At 47.0% G+C, this 18,491-nt stretch overlaps 1 protein-coding gene across 9 annotated transcripts in view; it reads right to left on the minus strand.

The window, feature by feature from the left end:
- The window catches only part of TGFA (transforming growth factor alpha), a 153,552-nt gene that overhangs the window by 123,330 nt on the left and 11,731 nt on the right, over positions 1-18,491 (minus strand). Inside the window, exon 1 of one of the 9 annotated variants that reach the window (XM_032653463.1) lies at positions 2,948-4,016. The exons of 7 other annotated variants lie outside the window; for them this stretch is intronic. In XM_032653463.1, coding sequence (XP_032509354.1) covers positions 2,948-3,014 — 67 coding nt within the window. In that variant the 5' untranslated portion in view covers positions 3,015-4,016. Of the gene's footprint in view, positions 1-2,947; positions 4,017-18,491 lie in introns of those variants that run through there. One more of the 9 variants, XM_032653462.1, reaches the window with a different exon arrangement.

Raw genomic sequence — 18,491 nt, forward strand, 5'->3', positions numbered from 1 at the left:
TCACGGGGAACCCAGGGCCTGCTGGTATCTTCTGGTACCAGGTTCTAAGGTATCTTTTCTTATGAATTATACTCCAACATCTGAATTTCATCTGCAAACATGGCAGGATTTTTAACTGCATAGCAAAAACTGCAATATTGTGTGACTTTATCAGTATTTTTAAATGCAAGAGGTTTAGGGCTTCCCTGGTGGCGCAGTGGTTGAGAGTCCACCTGCCGATGCAGGGGACACGGGTTCATGCCCCGGTCCGGGAAGATCCCACATGCGGCGGAGTGGCTGGGCCCGTGAGCCATGGCCGCTGAGCCTGCGCCTCTGGAGCCTGTGCTCCGCAACGGGAGAGGCCACAACAGTGAGAGGCCCGCATACTGCAAATAAATAAATAAATAAATAAAAATAAATGCAAGTGGTTTGATAGCCAGGTGAAGGTGCTGGCTTCAGGGTCAGAACTGATTTGGAAGAAAGAAAAAGGGAACACACTGCAGGCAGGGACAAGGAGGGAAACTGGTAGGACCAGGAGACCCAGGCCTGCCCTGCCTTCGACAATATCCATAAATGCCATGGTCGAAAGCAGCCACGAGGCATCCCCATCGCCCCAGTGCAGCGTTTCTCTCCAAGGAAGAGCTGACAGTTCACAAGTGCTCCTACTTACAGAGACACCAGTTACACTGGCTTCAGAGGATGGCAGGCAAAGCAGCAGAGGAATTTGTGGAGGAACTGGCCAGACGGGATTAGGACAGCTCAGGGGAAGGCAAGGAGGGTTTAGAAATATGTGATACGGGAATGAATCACCTTAGGCCAATGGGCTCATGGGACAGAGGGCTCTTTCTTTCACGGTCCCAGCATCTGGAACTCTGCTTTCAAAACACAGATTGGATTCTGCTACCCAAGGAGAATCTTATCGAGAAATTATTTGAAATGGTTAGTGCTGTGTTTCAGGTGGCGAGTCCAGACACACAGAGCAAAGAAACAAACTCTGCAGGGAGAGGGCAGCTCTCAGTTACAAACCCACCCAAGTGAGGTTCTGACCCTGTGCCCAAACAGCCCCACATTGGATACATGAACTGAGAAGACACTTGTATGTCAGTGGCAGGTGGTAGAGGGAAGACCACCAGCGCCTGATTGGTCTTCTGAGCTCCCTCCTCACACCATCCAGCCATAATTATTACTGTGGCTGACAACGTTATTAACGATAATAGCAGCAACATTTGAGCACTTATGACATGCCCTGCATCCTCTCATTCAATACTCAAAGCCAGTCCTAGGAAGTAGGTACTATTTGTGCTCCCATTTCAGAGGTGAGAAAGTGGAGGTACACGAGATGAAGTCACCTGCCCAAGGTCACCCAGCTTGTGAGTGACAGACACTGCAGGCTCATGTTACAGGGCCCAGCTGGCCCCCCTTTGCTTTCCCTTACCCTATGAAGTGCAGCCAAAGAACACAGACATGCTAGAAAAGTCCACCTCCTCCTCTTCTCCTGGATCTAAGCCAGATGTACTGGGATATGCAGGCTACCAAGGGGTCCAGGGACTAGGGTCATTCGTGAATGGTGTCACCTTTAGCAAGTCCCTTCACTTCTCAATCTTGGGCTCCTTACGTTTAAATGACAGAGCTGGGCCAGAAGATCAGCCCAGTCCTTAACTTCTGGGACAATATGGGGCTGTGCATCTTCTTCAACCATCTATCTGGGGAAGGGGGGTGGGGACATACTTGGCCTCATTCCAATGCTTTGTAGGTGGATCCCTCGCCTTGAAGAGGGATCAGGCAAGATGCAGGACGCGCGTGCTTATCTCAGTGAGTGTGCTCGGTTTACAGGAATTCTGTCTTTCAATTTAGCATGGCACTTCCATCAAATATCAGAAGATGGGAGAGATCCGAAAACCGCAACCTAAAAGGGCACTTTTCATTTCTACATTTTCAAGGCAGTCTTTTCTTTTCTTTTAATTTATTTTTGGCTGCGTTGGGTCTTTGTTGTTGTGCACGGGCTTTCTCTAGTTGCAGAGAGCGGGGGCTACTCCTCGATGCGGTGTGCAGGCTTCTCATTGCGGTGGCTTCTCTTGTTGCGGAACACGGGCTCCAGGTATGCGGGCTTCAGTAGTTGTGGCTCGCGGGCTGTAGAGCGCAGGCTCAGTAGTTGTGGTGCACGGGCTTAGTTGCTCCGCGGTATGTGGGATCCTCCCGGACCAGGGCTCGAACCCGTGTCTCCTGCATTCAGGTGGATTCTTAACCACTGTGCCACCAGGGAAGCCCTTCAGTGCGGTCTTGACACTGGCTTGATGATATATTCCGAGCTTATAGTCCATGAGGAATGCTCTTGGGTCAGTGAGCTTGGGACCCTTCCTAATGACCCCTGGGTGGCCATAAGCAGCAAAGCCCAACTTGATGCGTCTAAGGCAATACCTCATAACTATGACATTGTGGAAAATAAGCCAGTGTTACCTGAATGCTCGTGGGTATTGTGGATGGGAAAACCTCAAGTATTCAGAATGAACCTGCAGGATGGGGAGGTGAAAGAGTCAGGCGGATGGGTGCCTGCATTGCAAGCCTGTACCATTTCCTATTCCTGACTCAGGGTCTATTATGGCAGAGCAGAAAGGAGCCTTGCCGTCAGGCCTTTGTTCAAATCCTGGCTCTGCCACTCAACTGTGGGACCTTGGCTAAGTTATCTGACCTCGCTGAGCCTCTGTGTCCTCATCCATAAATAAGGATAACACTTCCTCACGTGACTACTGCAAGGATTAAATAAAATAAAATGGTGTACGCAGAGTCAGAGGAAAATGGACTCTTCCATACTACATGGAAGGCAGATGAGTATGGGCTGCGGAAGCCAACACAGAAACCCCATGTTCCCATAGACACCTGCCCACTTCCAGGTCCCACGCACCACCTCCGATCCGGACCCCTCTCCAGAGGCATGTGCCTCAAATGTCGTGTTCCAAAGTAAGCTCACCTGTCTCCTGACCGTTCCTTTCCTCCTCCTTCGTTCTAGGTGGGGCTGAAGACCCGACAGCTGTCATCGAGCCCTGCCTCTCCTTTACCCGGTGTCCAAGCCAAGGTCTCCTACACGTCCTGCCTCCGCCTTATCCATCCCCCTGCATCCCCACTGCCCCAGTTCAGCCTCGTCATCTCTCCTGGGCTATCACAATAGTTGCCTGACTGGTTTTCCTGACAACAGCTTTTTCACCTTTGCTCCTGCTGCCAGAAGTGAGCTTCCAGAGCACTTCTGGGCCATCAGACTCCTTCCCTCTAAACCCCGCTCACAGAGCCCCCTCCCCCAGTCATGAAGTCCCAAGCAGAGATTTCAGGGGCATAACCTGGTCCCCAATCCCATTTCCATCTGGCTCCTCCCACCCGCTCCTGTTAGGCACCAGCCTCTTGGCACTGTCCCCTTTCCCTGCACACGACCTGTCTTCACTCAGCTTGGTGCCTTGGGGCTCACGCCACTAGGGTCCTGACTCGAGTCCTTGCAGCTGTGTGACCTTTGCTTAGTTGCCTGAGTCTCGGATTCCTCCGCTATGAAAAAGAGATAACGATAGTGGTCTCCCACACAGGGTTACTGTAAAGACTGAGTGAGGGGACTCAGGAGAAACGTGTAATACATGGAGTGGCCCATCACAACCATGCAACATGTGGTCGCTGCTATGACTGAGGGTGTCCATCTCTATGCTGCTCTCTGAGTCAGCCAGCCCCTTCCTCTACCTGTAAACAAATTTGCCTCTGAAAGCCTCGCTCAAATGTCAGAAACAATCATTTCTTCCTCAGTGCCATCCTTATTAGATCCCACCTTGTAATTAAGAAGTTTTCACGTCTCACCCCTCCCCGCCAGCAAGGTCGGCAGCCGTGGCCTACTCATCTCTACCCTCACACCTGGTGCAATGCCTGGCACCTACTTAGGGTTTGGATACATGTACGTTGAACTGGATTTCTCTAAGACATCATCAGCATGAAAACAGAGTTGGAGGGGGGTGAGTACTGACAGTGTACAGGTGGGGAGTGGGAAAACCCACCGACCCCCCGGAATCCCCCCCTCACTTCTCCCCCAGCTACACCTCTCAGTGTCGGTTCTTTTTCTGATTTCAGTGGAGTTGGAGAACACGGAAACCTGGCATTCGCTCATTCGACAGTGTTTACTGAGCACCCACTACGTGGCAGAGACTGCTCTAGAGGTTGCAGAGATAGGGGAGGGACTCAAAGGCCCCTCTCTCACAACGTCTGCAATGTACTTGTCTCGTGAGGAATAATTCTTCCAACCCTTAGAAACCATCACACCGAACTCCATTATAGAAGTCGGGCTGCACCATCATTCAGTCGGGTGCTGAGTTAAGATGCCTCTTCTCTTTCAATCCTAGTTAACGAGTCTCACTAGAATATAGAGAAGACCACGCAGGATGGGGAAGCATCACCCTTCTCCTGAGCCTGGAGTGAGTCTGCTGAACCAAGATCATGCCAAGATGATCCTGAGTCGTTTGGTCACCTGATGAGATGACCCCCGAAATGTTTTACACCCTTAACTTATTTTGTCAGTTTTTCCTGAAATCTTTACGGGAAAGCAGGAAGATACGGTTGAAGCAAACACACTCACCTGTGTCCTGGGAGCCTCTCCCACGCTCGCTATTCAAGTCCTTTGCTCCACCCAAATGTGTCCACCTGGCCCAGGCCTCTTAAATATTCTCACTCGCTCTCTCCTGCCTGGAAAACCCTCAGGCTGCCCTGACCTCACTTCTTTGCAGCCCCCAGGCCCAGACCTCTTTTCCCACCATCTCTGACTTAGGAGAACAGATGACTATCTTCCTTTCCATACTTCAAAGGCCAAATGAGAAGATCTGCAAACTGCTTTGGGCTCTTTAGAGTCCAGGTCCTAATAAATGCCCAAGACTTATACCACATGCACAGGCATCAGAGAAGCAATGCAGCTATAAAGGGAGGTGGCACGCCATCCTGACTTCTGGAAAACACGCAAAAAAGAAATGACTAAATAAAAAATCCACAGAGACCCTTGCAGGAGGGGGTGGGTGCTGCCCTGTTGAGAAACCTTTGTTTCTAAGGCCTGGCAGGTGTGATGCAACCCCTCACGCTGCTACATACATATCTCCCTCTCTGCTCTCCCCAGCACCCACCCACGTCAAAGTCTTACACAACAGTGCCGCCTACTGATCCGGTGGTCTGAGAGGACCCCCTCCTACAAAGCAAACAGCACACAGGAGCAAAATATCGTTGCCAAACAGTAAGTTAACCAGGATGCACAAAGCATCTCCTCTGGGCGAGGCGGGCCCTGTGCTCGCTCCCATCTGTGCCCCACCCTTTCTCGTTAGGAGGAAGCAGAGCTGAGGGTTTATCAGAGACCTGGACCAGGGCTGGCGACTGAGTCAAACTTCCTCTTCCACAGGCCCCGCTCCCACACTGGCTGGCCGAGGGCCCCGGCCAGGGATTGCAGGGCAGCAGGGCGAGTATCGCCGAGGCCTCCTGGAGTTTCCCGGCCGCTGAATCACCAACAGGCTCTACCAGGGCTGAGCTCCGAGGCCACAGGAAGCTGTGCGGAGATGCTCGCGACCCCGTTGCAGCCGACTGACACTGACTTGAGGAGTAAAGGTGTCAGCGCCGAGGGCCACGCTCGACTTTCCCAGAGTCCCGGAGGAAAGGAGGGGCGGGAGGGTGGACCTGAGACAGGGCCGGGATCAAGTGGTAGATGCAAGGACACCACCTGCAGGGCCCGGGGCCCCTCAGCTGCCGGGAATTGCAGAAATCAAACACCAAGCCCCCTCCCGCTTCGTGGAGGCCCACTGGCCCCATGCCAGCTTCCCCTGGCCTTGTGGTGTCCCCATAATTACCACCCTCCGGGCCCAGGGTCAGCAGTGGCTCTGCTTGTGTGGACCTCAGCCCAGCAGAGTTAGCCTCTTGGCAGCCCCAACAAAGCCAGGCCCATCCCTCAGCTCTGTCAAGGCCCTATGTACACATCACTCACCGCTAGTGGCTTGGAAGTAGGCTACAAGTGGGGAGGTAAAAAAAAAAAAAAGCAATCCTTGAACTCTGCCCCATTTCCTCCATGTGAATAGCTGGGTGATGACAAACTCATCCCTTCCCACAGCTCCGCTCAGGACACCCCTGGGACCCCTCTGTAGAAGGCATGACGAGGCGTGGGGTTTGAGCCAAGATGAATACCAGTATGACTTGGCCGAATTTCAGATCAACGCAGCGTCAGCCTTGGGGGCTGGGGGAGGGTTGGACGGAGGGGACAGCGCTGCACCAATGCTAATCGCCACTGTCAGGCTTCCAACCCGTTCTGTGTTCTCAGGGCTGACCACAGAACGCCCCTTAGGAGAACTCACTTGACTGCATGAGGACCACTGATTGAGAAGCAGGGTCAAATGGAGAAAACAAATCCTCAGAAGCCTAGATTTTCAAGAGTTAAGGGAACACACCCTGAAGTTCCTGAAACCCCACATCACACTGCAGGCTGGAAAAATGTCTACGTTCTTCTCCTTGGGCCCTGGAAGTGAGGGCAGGAGGAGGAAGAGGGGAGAGTAGATGAAAAAGGGTGTGGGTGAAAACAGCAGGTACCAGCTGCTGAGAAGGGCCCGGATGAGGAGCGGGCAAGAGGCACTGAGAGTGACCCCTTTTAACTAGGAGACCCTGAGCAAACCACCCCTAGCCCAGGGGTTCTCATTGCTGGCAGGGCCTCCTGGGGGTATACGGTAACAGGTGGGGTAGTTTTGATTGTCACAATGACGTGAGGGGCTCTCTTGGTATTTAATGGGTGAGAGCAGGGAGGCTGAACTGCTGTGATGCACAGGACTTTGTCCTGCCTAAGTGCACCTTGTTGAGAAATTCCAGACCCCAGCAGGGAAAGTCCCTTCAGCCACAGGTCATTCGGCCTCCAAAGGCATGCGGGCAGAAGCACCCTAAACTCAGGGGAGATGGAACAAGCCGGCAGTCACAGGAATGGACAGGGTGGCTCAGGAGAGCCTTGCTAATGGTCTGGGGAAGCTCGCAGCAGGACCGTGGGGTCAGCCTGCCCTCAGGAAACTGGGAAGCTCCCTTCCCCATTCAGTGATTCCCTCCATTCTCTGTTCATCTGTCTGCCTCTCTATAATAACCTGAAGCATCTGGGTTGCACAATAGGAAGCCTACCTATAAAGTAACAAGACCGACGAGCCATCAACAAATCTGCTCCCAGGGATTTGTAGTCGTGGGGCTCCAAGCAGATTCCTGGGAGCCCGGCGAGGGAGGGAACTGCAGGAGGGGTGAGGCAGGCAACTGTCTCTTGGTGCACTGATTTTAGGGCCCCTGACGTATTTCCCTTTGGCCAGTGTATGTTCTTCTGGCCACATATGGCAAAGCTGTTCAGCGAATGCCCCCAAAGCACTTAGTCGTATGGGAAGAGTCTTATGTACCGACTGGAGACAAACCAGTGAGGAATAAGGTACACCTGACCCCACAGTTTTGGGTGAAGAGCATCACGTACCTTTTAGTAGTATCAACTTAAATCATTTTAAAGGAAGACAAAAAAAACCCTGGGGAAGCACGGTAATTCTCCCCTACCAACCCTGCTTCTGCCCTTCCCCTATTTACCTCATTGACTTTTGGCAGGGAGGGTAGAGGTGCGAAGCAAAAGAGAAGAGGGAGGGAAGAGGAAGTTTTCTGCTAGGATGGTTTAGCTCGAGCAAGAGGAAGATGACAGAAAGAAGAAGGTGTGCGGCATCCCTGGAATATTCGGCATATTTCTGAAGCACTGCCCAGGAAAATCAGACTCCTCTAAATGAAAGTGGTGCAGGAACCGGAACAAGCTGATGAAATGGTACAGCCACTTTGGAGGACAGTTTGGGGGTTTCTTACAAAACCAGACATAGTCTTACCATATGGTCCAGCAGTCGAGCTCCTTGGTATTTACCCGAATGATTGAAAACTTATGTCCACACACACACACAGAAAGCTGCACACAAATGTTTATAGCAGCTTTATTCACAACTACCCAAACTCGGAAGTAACCAAGATATCCTGCAGCAGGTGAATGGATAAGCTGTGGTACGGTCAGACAACGGAATATTATGCAGCAATAAAAAACGAGCTCTCAAGCCACAAAAAGACGCCAAGGAAACTTAAATGCATATTCCTAAGTGAAATAAGCCAATTGGAAGAGGCTATGTACTGTGACTGTGTGATTCCAACTATATGACATTCTGGAAAAAGCTAAACTATGGAGACAGTGAAAAGATCACTGGTTGCCAGGGGTTTGGGACAATGGAGAGAGGGATGAACAGGGGAAGCAAAGAGCATTTTTAGGGCAGTGAAACTATTCTGTGTGATACTACAATGGTGGATACATGTCATCACACATTTGTCAAAATTCATAGAATGCACAAAGAATAAGCCCTAATGTAAACTAGGGACTTTTGTTTACATTTAACCTTAGTTAAAAAAACATTAACTTTCATTAATAATAATGTACCAATATTGGCTCATCAATTATAGTGAATGTACCACACTAAAGCAAGATGTTAATAACAGGGGAAGCATATGGGTACTCTCTATACTTTCTGCTCAATTTTTCTCTAAGCCTGAAACTGCTCTAAAAAAACTACAGTCTAGGGCTTTCCTGGTGGCACAGTGGTTGAGAGTCCGCCTGCCGATGCAGGGGACACAGGTTCGTGCCCCGGTCCGGGAAGATCCCACATGCCGCGGAGCGGCTGGGCCCGTGAGGCATGGCCGCTGAGCCTGCGCGTCCGGAGCCTGTGCTCCGCGACGGGATAGGCCACAACAGTGAGAGGCCCGTGTAACGCAAAAAAAGAAAAAAAAACCCAAAAAAACCCTACAGTCTAGAGGGGGGCAGTGCTCAGCCCACCTGGACCCTCGTGGCCAGAGGAGGCACTGTTATGGAAGCAACCTAAATGTCCATTGACAGACGAATGGATAAAGAAGATGTGGTACCTATATAGAATGGAATATTACTCAGCCATAAAAAAGGAACGAAATTGGGTCATTTGTAGAGACGTGGATGGACCCAGAGTCTGTCATACAGAGTGAAGTAAATCAGAATGAGAAAAACAAATACCGTATATTAACGCATATATGTGGAATCTAGAAAAATGGTACAGATGAACCTATGTGCAGGGCAGGAATAAAGACGCAGACATAGAGAACGGACGTGTGGACGCTGGGGTGGGGGGATGAATTGGGAGACTGAGATTGACGTATGTGCACTGCCATGTGTAGCTGGTGGGAACTTGCTGTGTAGCACGGGGAGCTCAGCTCAGTGTTCCGTGGTGATCTAGATGGGTGGGATGGGAGTAAGGGGTGCCAGGGAGGTCCAAGAGGGAGGAGATATATGTATACATATAGCTGATTCACTCTTTTGTACAGCAGAAACTAACACAACATTGTAAAGCAATTATAGCCCAATAAAAACAAACAAAAAACTAGTCTATTACAGACAACTGTATACTGATGGTGGCTGCCAGGGAGAAGCTTTGATCAGTGGCTGATCTGACTGGACTGAGCCACCGTGGACCCTGAGCCTCACTCTCAAACTGGGAGTGTGTCAGGATGGGAGGAAGCAGAGGAGAACCCTCTGGACATAGGCCCCGGATACGGCAGGCGGGAGCCTGGAGGGGAGGAAAGGGAGGAACAATGGGTGAGGGGTCTCCCAGAGAAGTCTTCCTGTAGAGCGGTTGATAGGCACCACCAGGAATCTGAGCAGCTTTTGCAACAGCCAAGGAAATCCAGTGCCCTGGTTTCAGGCAACTGGCCTTGCTTCTGTGGTTTCTGACGTAAAACAGATGATGTATCCTAGATGTTCCCTCAGCTGAGGACAAGTGATCAATACAATTTTCAACCTGTAGCCAGCCAGCTGTCACCTCTGAGACCGAGGGAGCAGAATTCAAGAGTTGCTAGAAGGATGGTTTAATCCTGCTTCTGGACCCTCCTGCTATATCTAAGAGGGGGGCTCCTATGTGGGTATCAAGCACAGCCTTTGGCATAACGAAATGCAGCTACCGTTACAGAGAACTCTTCCACCCTCCTCTTCCTGTCCTTTCTTACACTTCAGATAGGAAAGGAACAAAAACTGGTGTCCAAATCGCGAGATTCTGCAATTTGTCTAGCATCAGTGACAGATGTTTGATAAACGTAATCGCTGGTTTTCCTCAAACAATTTAATTCCTTTGATGCTGTCAAGAGCATTATGCACATTGAATTTGATGCAGGCATCATTTGGCTTGTATCATTAATTTTACTTACTCTATCACTTAAAATTAATACTGAGTAAATCAGATTTAAAGTTGATATTTTCAGATGTGTACCTTTGATTTGCATTCTTTATCAATTATCTTTATCAATAAAATCAAGTTTTTTTAAAAAAAAAATTAAAAAAAAAGAAAAGAGAGAGAGAACTAGATGGCTTTCAACTGCCCGAAAGCATCCTTCTGTGAAGACCGATTTGCAAGGTAATGAAGCTAGTGGCTCATTCCCATCCCCAGCACTGTCAAAACCTGACATTTTATTGTAGGTTTATTTGTTTATTTTCTGTCTCCTTGGCGCCAAGTGGGGGACACCCTCTAGGGAACAGTGCCTGACTCATCGACAGCTCTGAACAAATACCTCCTGAATGAATTCAGTTCCTTTTAAAGCCAAACCTGGGAGACAGTTCCACAGAGATGTCTAGGAAGTGTGAACTAAAGAAGGTGACACTTAAACTCCTATTTGAGCAGGAGCCTTTTATACAGACTTTGTGGAATATAGGTTCTTTCATTCTGGAATAAGAAGACACCATTAAAACATTTCTGTGATGACAGTTCTCCAAGAAATAATGCAGACACTGGAGCATTTTCTTCATCATCATTGGTTTGTGCATAGATAGATAAAGTCATCACAGACGTCCTTTCTGAACAGGTGACACCTAACAAAGACCTGAATAAAATGAGGGAAGCAGTCCTGCAAAAATGTGGAAGAAGAGCAGCCAAAACTGAAGGAACAGCAGGTGCAAAGGTCCTGAGGTGGGAATGAACTTAACATGTTCAAGAAAGAGCAGGAAGGCTGGTGTAGCTGGAGGACAGTGGTGGGAAACGAGGGTGGAAGGATGCCAGGCAGTGTCTGTCACAGGGAGCAGTAGGAATCCAAATTTTTCCAAGCTGGGCAGCCACTGGAAGGTTTTGAGAAGACGAGCCACAGCATCTGATTAGATGGATCACTCAGGGTACTGAGAACAGAAGAGGCCTTATAGAGGCAAGACTGGAAACCAGAGGAATGGATGACGCTACGGCAGTCCAGGCGGAAGATGAGAGGGGCATCTGGGAGGGCATGAGGAGTGGTCGGGTGTAGAACAGAATCAGAGCCAGCAGGACTCGGGAGGGCTAAGCGTGGGACCTCCTCTCCTCACTCCATCTCTACCTCTACTATTTCCTTGCCTTCCTTACCTTCAAGACCAGCTCAAACATCAATGTCTTCAGAAACCTTTCCTGACCACCTCAGATGGAGGACCCCCTCTCCCTCAAAAAATTAAAATAGCAAGCAAATGAGTCAACAGGGACACAGGTCTGAAGAAACCCATTCGCAAGTGCCAACAAGCACCAAAGCCACATAAGTCAATCTCATCTTGGTCCTGATGTTCTCACATTTCTCTGAAGAGTGTTCATTAACAGGGCCCAGCCAGGGTCTGTCCACTACCCCCAAGATCCTCCAGGATGCTACAAATTGGAATGAAGGCTCTGGCCCTGCTCATCCCCAGACAGGTGCTAGGAATCTCAGTCCAAGGGAAGCCCAGGCTTACCTGTGAGACTCACATTCAACATCCAGGATACGTTAGGGTCCAGACAACAATGGCTATGCCCAAGGCTTTCTGGAGGCTCACACAGTATCTAACCCTGATCACCATACACCCCTCTGCTACCTCCCCTGGGGTGCTAAAGCATCCCAGACTCAGAAGCGAAGGGCCCACGAGGAGCAAAGCGAACAGACCAGAGCACAAGCAGCTGAAAACGTACAGACCCAGACACCATTCTCTGCTCCGGGTTTCTCTGCCCTATAAGTCCTGCCTCTGCCGCAACCTCTATGCCCCATGTGGACACAGCCCTTCTCTCTACTTTCTTTCTTATCCCCTCACAGTGCCTGTGCGGGACAATTAAATAGGGATGGTCACCCCCACTGATGCGGGTGTAAGGATGCTGATGACTGCTGGGGCGGGAGTGCCACGACATGCTACATACCCTCTAGGGAAAGGAGTCCCTCCCTCTAAGAAAGCGAGATATCAGTGTTCTCTTCTGACTAGCAGGCAAGTCAGAACACTCCTGCTAATAACCCAATGAGGGCCCAAGATCGGCAGACATGAACATCAACTCAGAGCTTTGTCATCCAGCGTTACCTGTGGTTTTCTGCTTCTTACTTTGAAGGTAGGCAAATACCCCCGTGTCCTGAACGACGACAGGATGTACCAGTCCATACCCTCACAGGCTCTCTGCCTTGCTGGATGCTAACCCTGCCTAGCAGAACTCAGTGGCACTTATACATGGTTATGGTATTAGGTTTATGGAACACATTTTAAAAATTAGAGTACGTTATTTTTTAAAAGGCAGGAAATGTAAGCAACACCAGTGGGAACATCTTCAGCTAATTCCTTGGAGAAACATATGACTTTTTCTCATTCTTAAGAAAAATGGCCCACCATCTCAAGCAGGAATGCAAGTATATGTGACACCACCTCCACACTGGGTCCACAACAGACATTACTAATTGATCACAGCATTATCTCCCACTGAACTCAGATGCAGCCTCCAAATCCTTAGAAACAGCCATTTCCAAGGGATCACAGTTGGCCTAGAAAATGGAACTATTTCCCACTTCTGCTCAAAAAATACCTGCTGCTATGTTAGTGATGTTTTGAAAGTTAGAGGTGGGGAGGGGAAGGAAAGAAAAGAGAAGTGAAGAGAGACTCTGGGGGTAAATTATTTGTCATCAATAAAAACATAAGGATCAATCATTAACTGTTAGGTATTGTGTGAAGCACTGCGGAAGTTGAGGATGGGGGCAAGAGGAAATCTGAAATAAAAAGCCCATCAAGTAGGAAACGAAACCTCTAGATGAAACACATGCACACATTCTCACACCCTTGCACACAATTATTGTCAATGGAGCAAGATGCCATCTGTTGGTACGGCTACAAATGAAAGTGGATTCTTCTTTTCTCCGCCAGGATAAGGGAGGCAGTACTAGAGAACACCAATAACTCTTCATACCAATTTGTCCACCTCCTCAAAGCAAAAGGTTTTTATATAAATCAAAGCCCTAGATTTTCAGAAATTTTCTGCCTGTGTAGCCTCTGAAAATATCTCAGGTGATAAACAGCCCAGGTGAAAACGCCCCCCGCCCCCCATAGCCCTGTGGTTCACTTCGCAAGGCTGAGAGCTCAGGTAAGCTCTCCATCCGCAGGGCGGGCTTGTGAGGGCTCTCAGCCTCTCCATCCTTGGCCCATGAACAGTCACCCACTGGACAGAACCCTCTCCCTGCTTCACATGGTTCTTCCCACAGGAGCACAGAAAATGGCCGGACAGCGTTGTTCCCTGATTAGTAGGTGAAACACATGTGTGAATGATGAAGCACGTTTATTTTCTTCCTGCTGGAAAACAGCTAGGCTTATTTCCCTAGTCTTTTCCTCGTTATCACACACCAGCCCCGTGCAATTTTGGTTCCTTGGGTTCTGAGGCACAAGCTGAAAAGATGAAGACATTGTGTCCCCAAAGGATTACTCTGTTCCAAAATGTTACACCTTTCTTTTTTTCTCTCCTGTTGAGTGTCACAACTAAAGAGCATCAATCAGAGGAAGAAACGTTAGATAGCGGGTCACTAAGACATTAGAAGATGCAAACAAAGATCAAGGAAGCCTGCAGCCCAGTGTGGAGAAGACCGTGGAAAATGCAAGCAGGCCCTCTGCTCTGAGAATATCAGGAGTTTTATAAGCAGCTACTGTCTGTGCGGGTAACTCTCGGGGGAGAGTTTAGGTTCTTGGCTCCCTTAAAACATCAACTTTTTCTCCCCCATGGCCAACTGGATGGGCTTTAACACAATTCCCAACTAGTTAACCTTTTCTTGAGAGGAGTCGCCACAGTAGAGGCAACCTACTTTAGGCAAACCAGAGATGTGAATGCTTTAGACTTACAAACCAATTAAGGAGAGATTGTTCTAGAAAAGGATTATCAAAAAAGGTCCTTTAAACAAGATACAGATTTTTTTAAATCCCACATTTTTTTTCAGAAGCTCACTCACTGCCAAAGAGGTCTGTCCCGCTGGCTGCTTTGTGTGTTAGTAACACACTGATTGGCAGTGCATCTGACCCCATTACCTTTACCTACAGGGAAAGAAAATCACCTTGAATCAACCTTTGTCGACTGTCCACACTGCGGCACTGTCCTGACACCTGGGCATCCGATACTCAACTGTCTATTCAGAGGTACAAAGGCCATCAAAAATGCTGCCTGCTGAATGAAGTTCCTACACACAAGTGGAACAGTAGATGCTCTTTCTGTTCTGATCCGAGATTCTATCAAGTCTCAAATTTATTATTAGAGGCTCCCTGGTCACAACAAAATATATTTTAAGTCACACACACCTCATGTGATTATCTGTCTTCTGAACATCTGAACTTTCGATTGAAGAAGGGGGGATAAAACCTCTACCGCTCTTGTTTCTTTACATTTCATGGCATTGTGAAGTAGTAATATTTCTTTTTAGCCAGCATGACAATTACCTTCATGGCAATTACTCTCAACACGGTAAATATCATTTAGGGGAGCAGCTGTCTGAAAGCCTGATTACACTTAATGTCTACTCCAAAACGGCCCTCTCACACATGACTGATGCCAGGAACTTCAGTATCCACAGCCTTCCATGGATGACCTGGAGAAGCGGAACAGCGGGAAGGCTAGGACAGCAGGAAAGGGTCCTGGGTTCAAATCCTTGTTCTGCCACTTGCTGGCCGTAGGAACTTCGGCAAGTTACTTAACGTTTTTGTGCGTCAGTTTCCTCATCTATAAAATGCGGATCATCACCGTATGTCACAGGATTGCTAGGTGGCTTAAAGGAATGTGTGCAATTTGTAAGGCACTTAAAGAAATTACCACGTGCCAGGCAGTGTTCTAAGTACTGGCCATTATCTCCTCAAAGAGTGCCTTGCCCTGTCATACCAAGAACGCTCATCTTTTCTTTTTTCATTTTGGCCGCGCCACAAAGCTTGCGGGATTTTAGTTCCCCAGCCAGGGATTAAGCCCGGGGTCCTCAGCAGTGAGAGTGCAGAGTCCTAAACACTGGACCACCAGGGAATTCCCTTAAGGACCCTACTCTTGAGCCCAAGGTATTCAATGTGTACCTCATGTCATACTGTGAAAAACTGTGTGTTTGCTTCTGCTACAATCTACAAAGAATTCGGGGCCTGGGGGCAAGGGCTAGGTCATGGTCCTCTTTGCTTTAATATCATCAAACCCAGCAGATGGTCTGATACACAGTTAAGTGTTTGCTGAAGTGAACAATCCATGTATAAAATAACCTAAACAAACAAACAAACAGCATCCCTCACTTTGAGCTGACAGATCTTAGTTTTGTTATTCATCCCTTGGGCTCTAGAAGTGAATAAAGTAGCTAGCTTGGGTGAATTAAGAATAAAAGGTTAGGCCCAGTTCACAAAAATCACAACTACTGTTTCATCACTTGGATCTATTCTACATGGGATGACAGCTGAGATACTCCAAATGCCTCTGTTATTACTGTTAAGAGAAAAATGTCCTGCCTTTTATCTGAAATCCAAAAAAATCCAATTTAGTTGAAAGGACTTTTTATTTTTCCCTCTGTTCCACAGTAGGGGAAAAGGGCACTTCACAAGAAAGTAAATCAATATTACATTGTGAGTTGATGTTTTTCTAAGTGTAAATCTCTAACTCTCAAGTGATTCACTGGGGCATAATCCATTCACCAAAACCTTCTACAACCTACAGAGCGTTCAAAATAAGAACTGATTTGAAAGGATGGCTTCAGTCAATGAAGGTCCTACTACCTTGATCCTAACAGAGCACTAGTCCAGGAACCTGGAGTAATGCCTTTTATACATTTTTCTCTCTCCACAAGGAAAGTTAAAATAGAGTTCTGCTTAACTAAGGAAGAAAGCTCTCCTCGTTCGCAGGTAGTAACGGAAGTTTTGCATTAACTACAGGTACCACATGTGGATAAAGGATTTACTAGTGATGATCTTCAGGCACTGGGAGACCCTGAATCATTAAAGAATCATTAAAGAATGATGAAATTACATAGCAATTTTTAACCTGTATGCACCTAACAATAAAACATCACCATACATGAGGCAAAAATGAATAGAACTACAAGGAGAGATAGATGAAACCACAATTACAGCTGAAGATTTCAACACCCCTCTTTCAGAAATGGACAAATCCAGCAGGCAGAAAACAAGAACACAGTTGAACTCAACGACACCATCAACCAACTGGATATAATGGACATCTATAGACTCCTTCACCCAACGACAGCAGAATATGCATTCTTCCCAAGTTCACATGAACATTCACTGAGACAGACCACATTCTGGGCTATAAAACACATCTTGGCACATTTAAAAGAAGAGAAATCATACAATGTCTGCTCTCAGACAATAAAGGAGTTAAACTAGAAATTGATAACAGAAATATAGCCAGAAAATCCCCACATACTGGAGATTAATCTAAATAACACATGGGTCAAAGAAGAAATCTCAAGAGAAGTCAAAAAGTATTTTGAAGTAAATAAAAATGGAAACACAACTCATCAGAATTTGTGGAATGAAGTGAAAGCAGTGTCTAGAGGGAAATTTATAGCACTGAATGAATATATTGGAAAAGAAGAAAAATCTAAAATCAATAATTAAGTTTTTGCCTTAGGAAAAATTAGAAAAAGGCAAATTATATCCAAAGGAAGCAGAAGAATGATGAAGATATTCATTTTAGTTACTATTCTGCTCTAAGTATCTGAAAATTAGTCATCCACATGGGACAGTACTTCTCAAACTTTTCCATTAAAACCCCCAAAATGGCAAAGAGAAGGAACTCATATCCGCTCCTCTAGAGTCTGGGGGCACAGCCTGAAACAATCGAAGTGAACAAAAATATCACAATTTATTTGAAGTCTTGTATCCGAAAAATTAATTATGACATTTCAATCTTGCATTCTATTTGCTAATATATCTGAGTTTGTTTTAATATATAAAACAATGTTATGACTTTCCAGTGAAGTTCCTTTCTGATTAACTATTTCCTTCACTATATCCTGGGAGATGTGCCAGGTTTGGTCTGTGGCTCCAGGTATGCCATGGCAGACTCCACCGTCCTCCCATTTGAGAAGGCGACATGAAAATATACAGTGTCAGTTAACCAGAACATCACATGGAGTGAGGACTGCAGGCCTGCCTCATGTTCCCCAACTCCTGCAAAGCACAAAGTTCCAGAAAAGATAGGAGGGCAGAGGCAGGTTCACCATGCCTTTCAGGACATGCCCACCCAATGCCTGCCTACTTCTCAAGATTTTTCTGCCCCAGCTTCCTGGGGCAATAACACATTACCAGCCCCAAAGAATGGTTCATTAAAGGGTGAGCCTCAGATTAATGGAACAGAACAGAAACTCCAAAAAGACTTGAGTACGCCTAAGAAAGTCTCAAGTGACAAAAGTGGGATTCGAAATCAGTGAGTAGAGAATAAATCCAACAAATGGTGTTTGAGGAACCGGGTCATTTCGACAAAAAGGCAAGTTAGAGTTTTGTCTCACATCTTACACCAAAATGCATTTCCAAAGAAGTGAAATTTAAATCCAAAAAAGTAACAACATAAAAATACAAGGGGAAATGAGAGATCAGAGAGTCATAGCAAATCCCTTCCTACCACAAAACAAAAGTAGAAATCACAAAGAAATAATGAACAGATTTTAAGTCCTTAAAAGTTAAAAACAAAAACAAAACCATACTTCTGTAAACCCAAACATACACATACACGTAAATTTAAATGACAAAATAAAGAAAATATTTAATATATCTTTTATAAAACTGTTTACAAATCAATGAGAAGATAATTCACCCACCCAAAACGTGACCTGAGGACAGAAATGGGTAAGTCCCAAGAAAAGAAATTCAAATACACAAACATGAAAAAGCATTCAATTGTAGCAAACTTTGGTTTTAGCCAAAGAAACACAAATTAAAACAAGGAGATACAATTTGGCCAACGTCATTAGCAAAGTCTAGAAAATGATAATATTCATCCTAGGTAAGTTTGCTGCTGATAAACAGGCAGTCACACATAGGACAGAAGTATAAATTTGTCTACCTTTTCTGGAAGGCAGATAGTCAAAACATACTGAGAGGTGAAAAAGTGTGTACCTTTTGACCTAGTAATCCATTTCTGGGGATTTGACCATAGAAGATAATTCAAAGATGCTGGTAATGTTTAGCTGTAAACATTTTCATTTCAGGTTTGAGTATT

Source organism: Phocoena sinus, chromosome 13 (assembly GCF_008692025.1).
Source record: "Phocoena sinus isolate mPhoSin1 chromosome 13, mPhoSin1.pri, whole genome shotgun sequence".
NCBI classification, from domain to species: Eukaryota; Metazoa; Chordata; class Mammalia; order Artiodactyla; family Phocoenidae; genus Phocoena; species Phocoena sinus.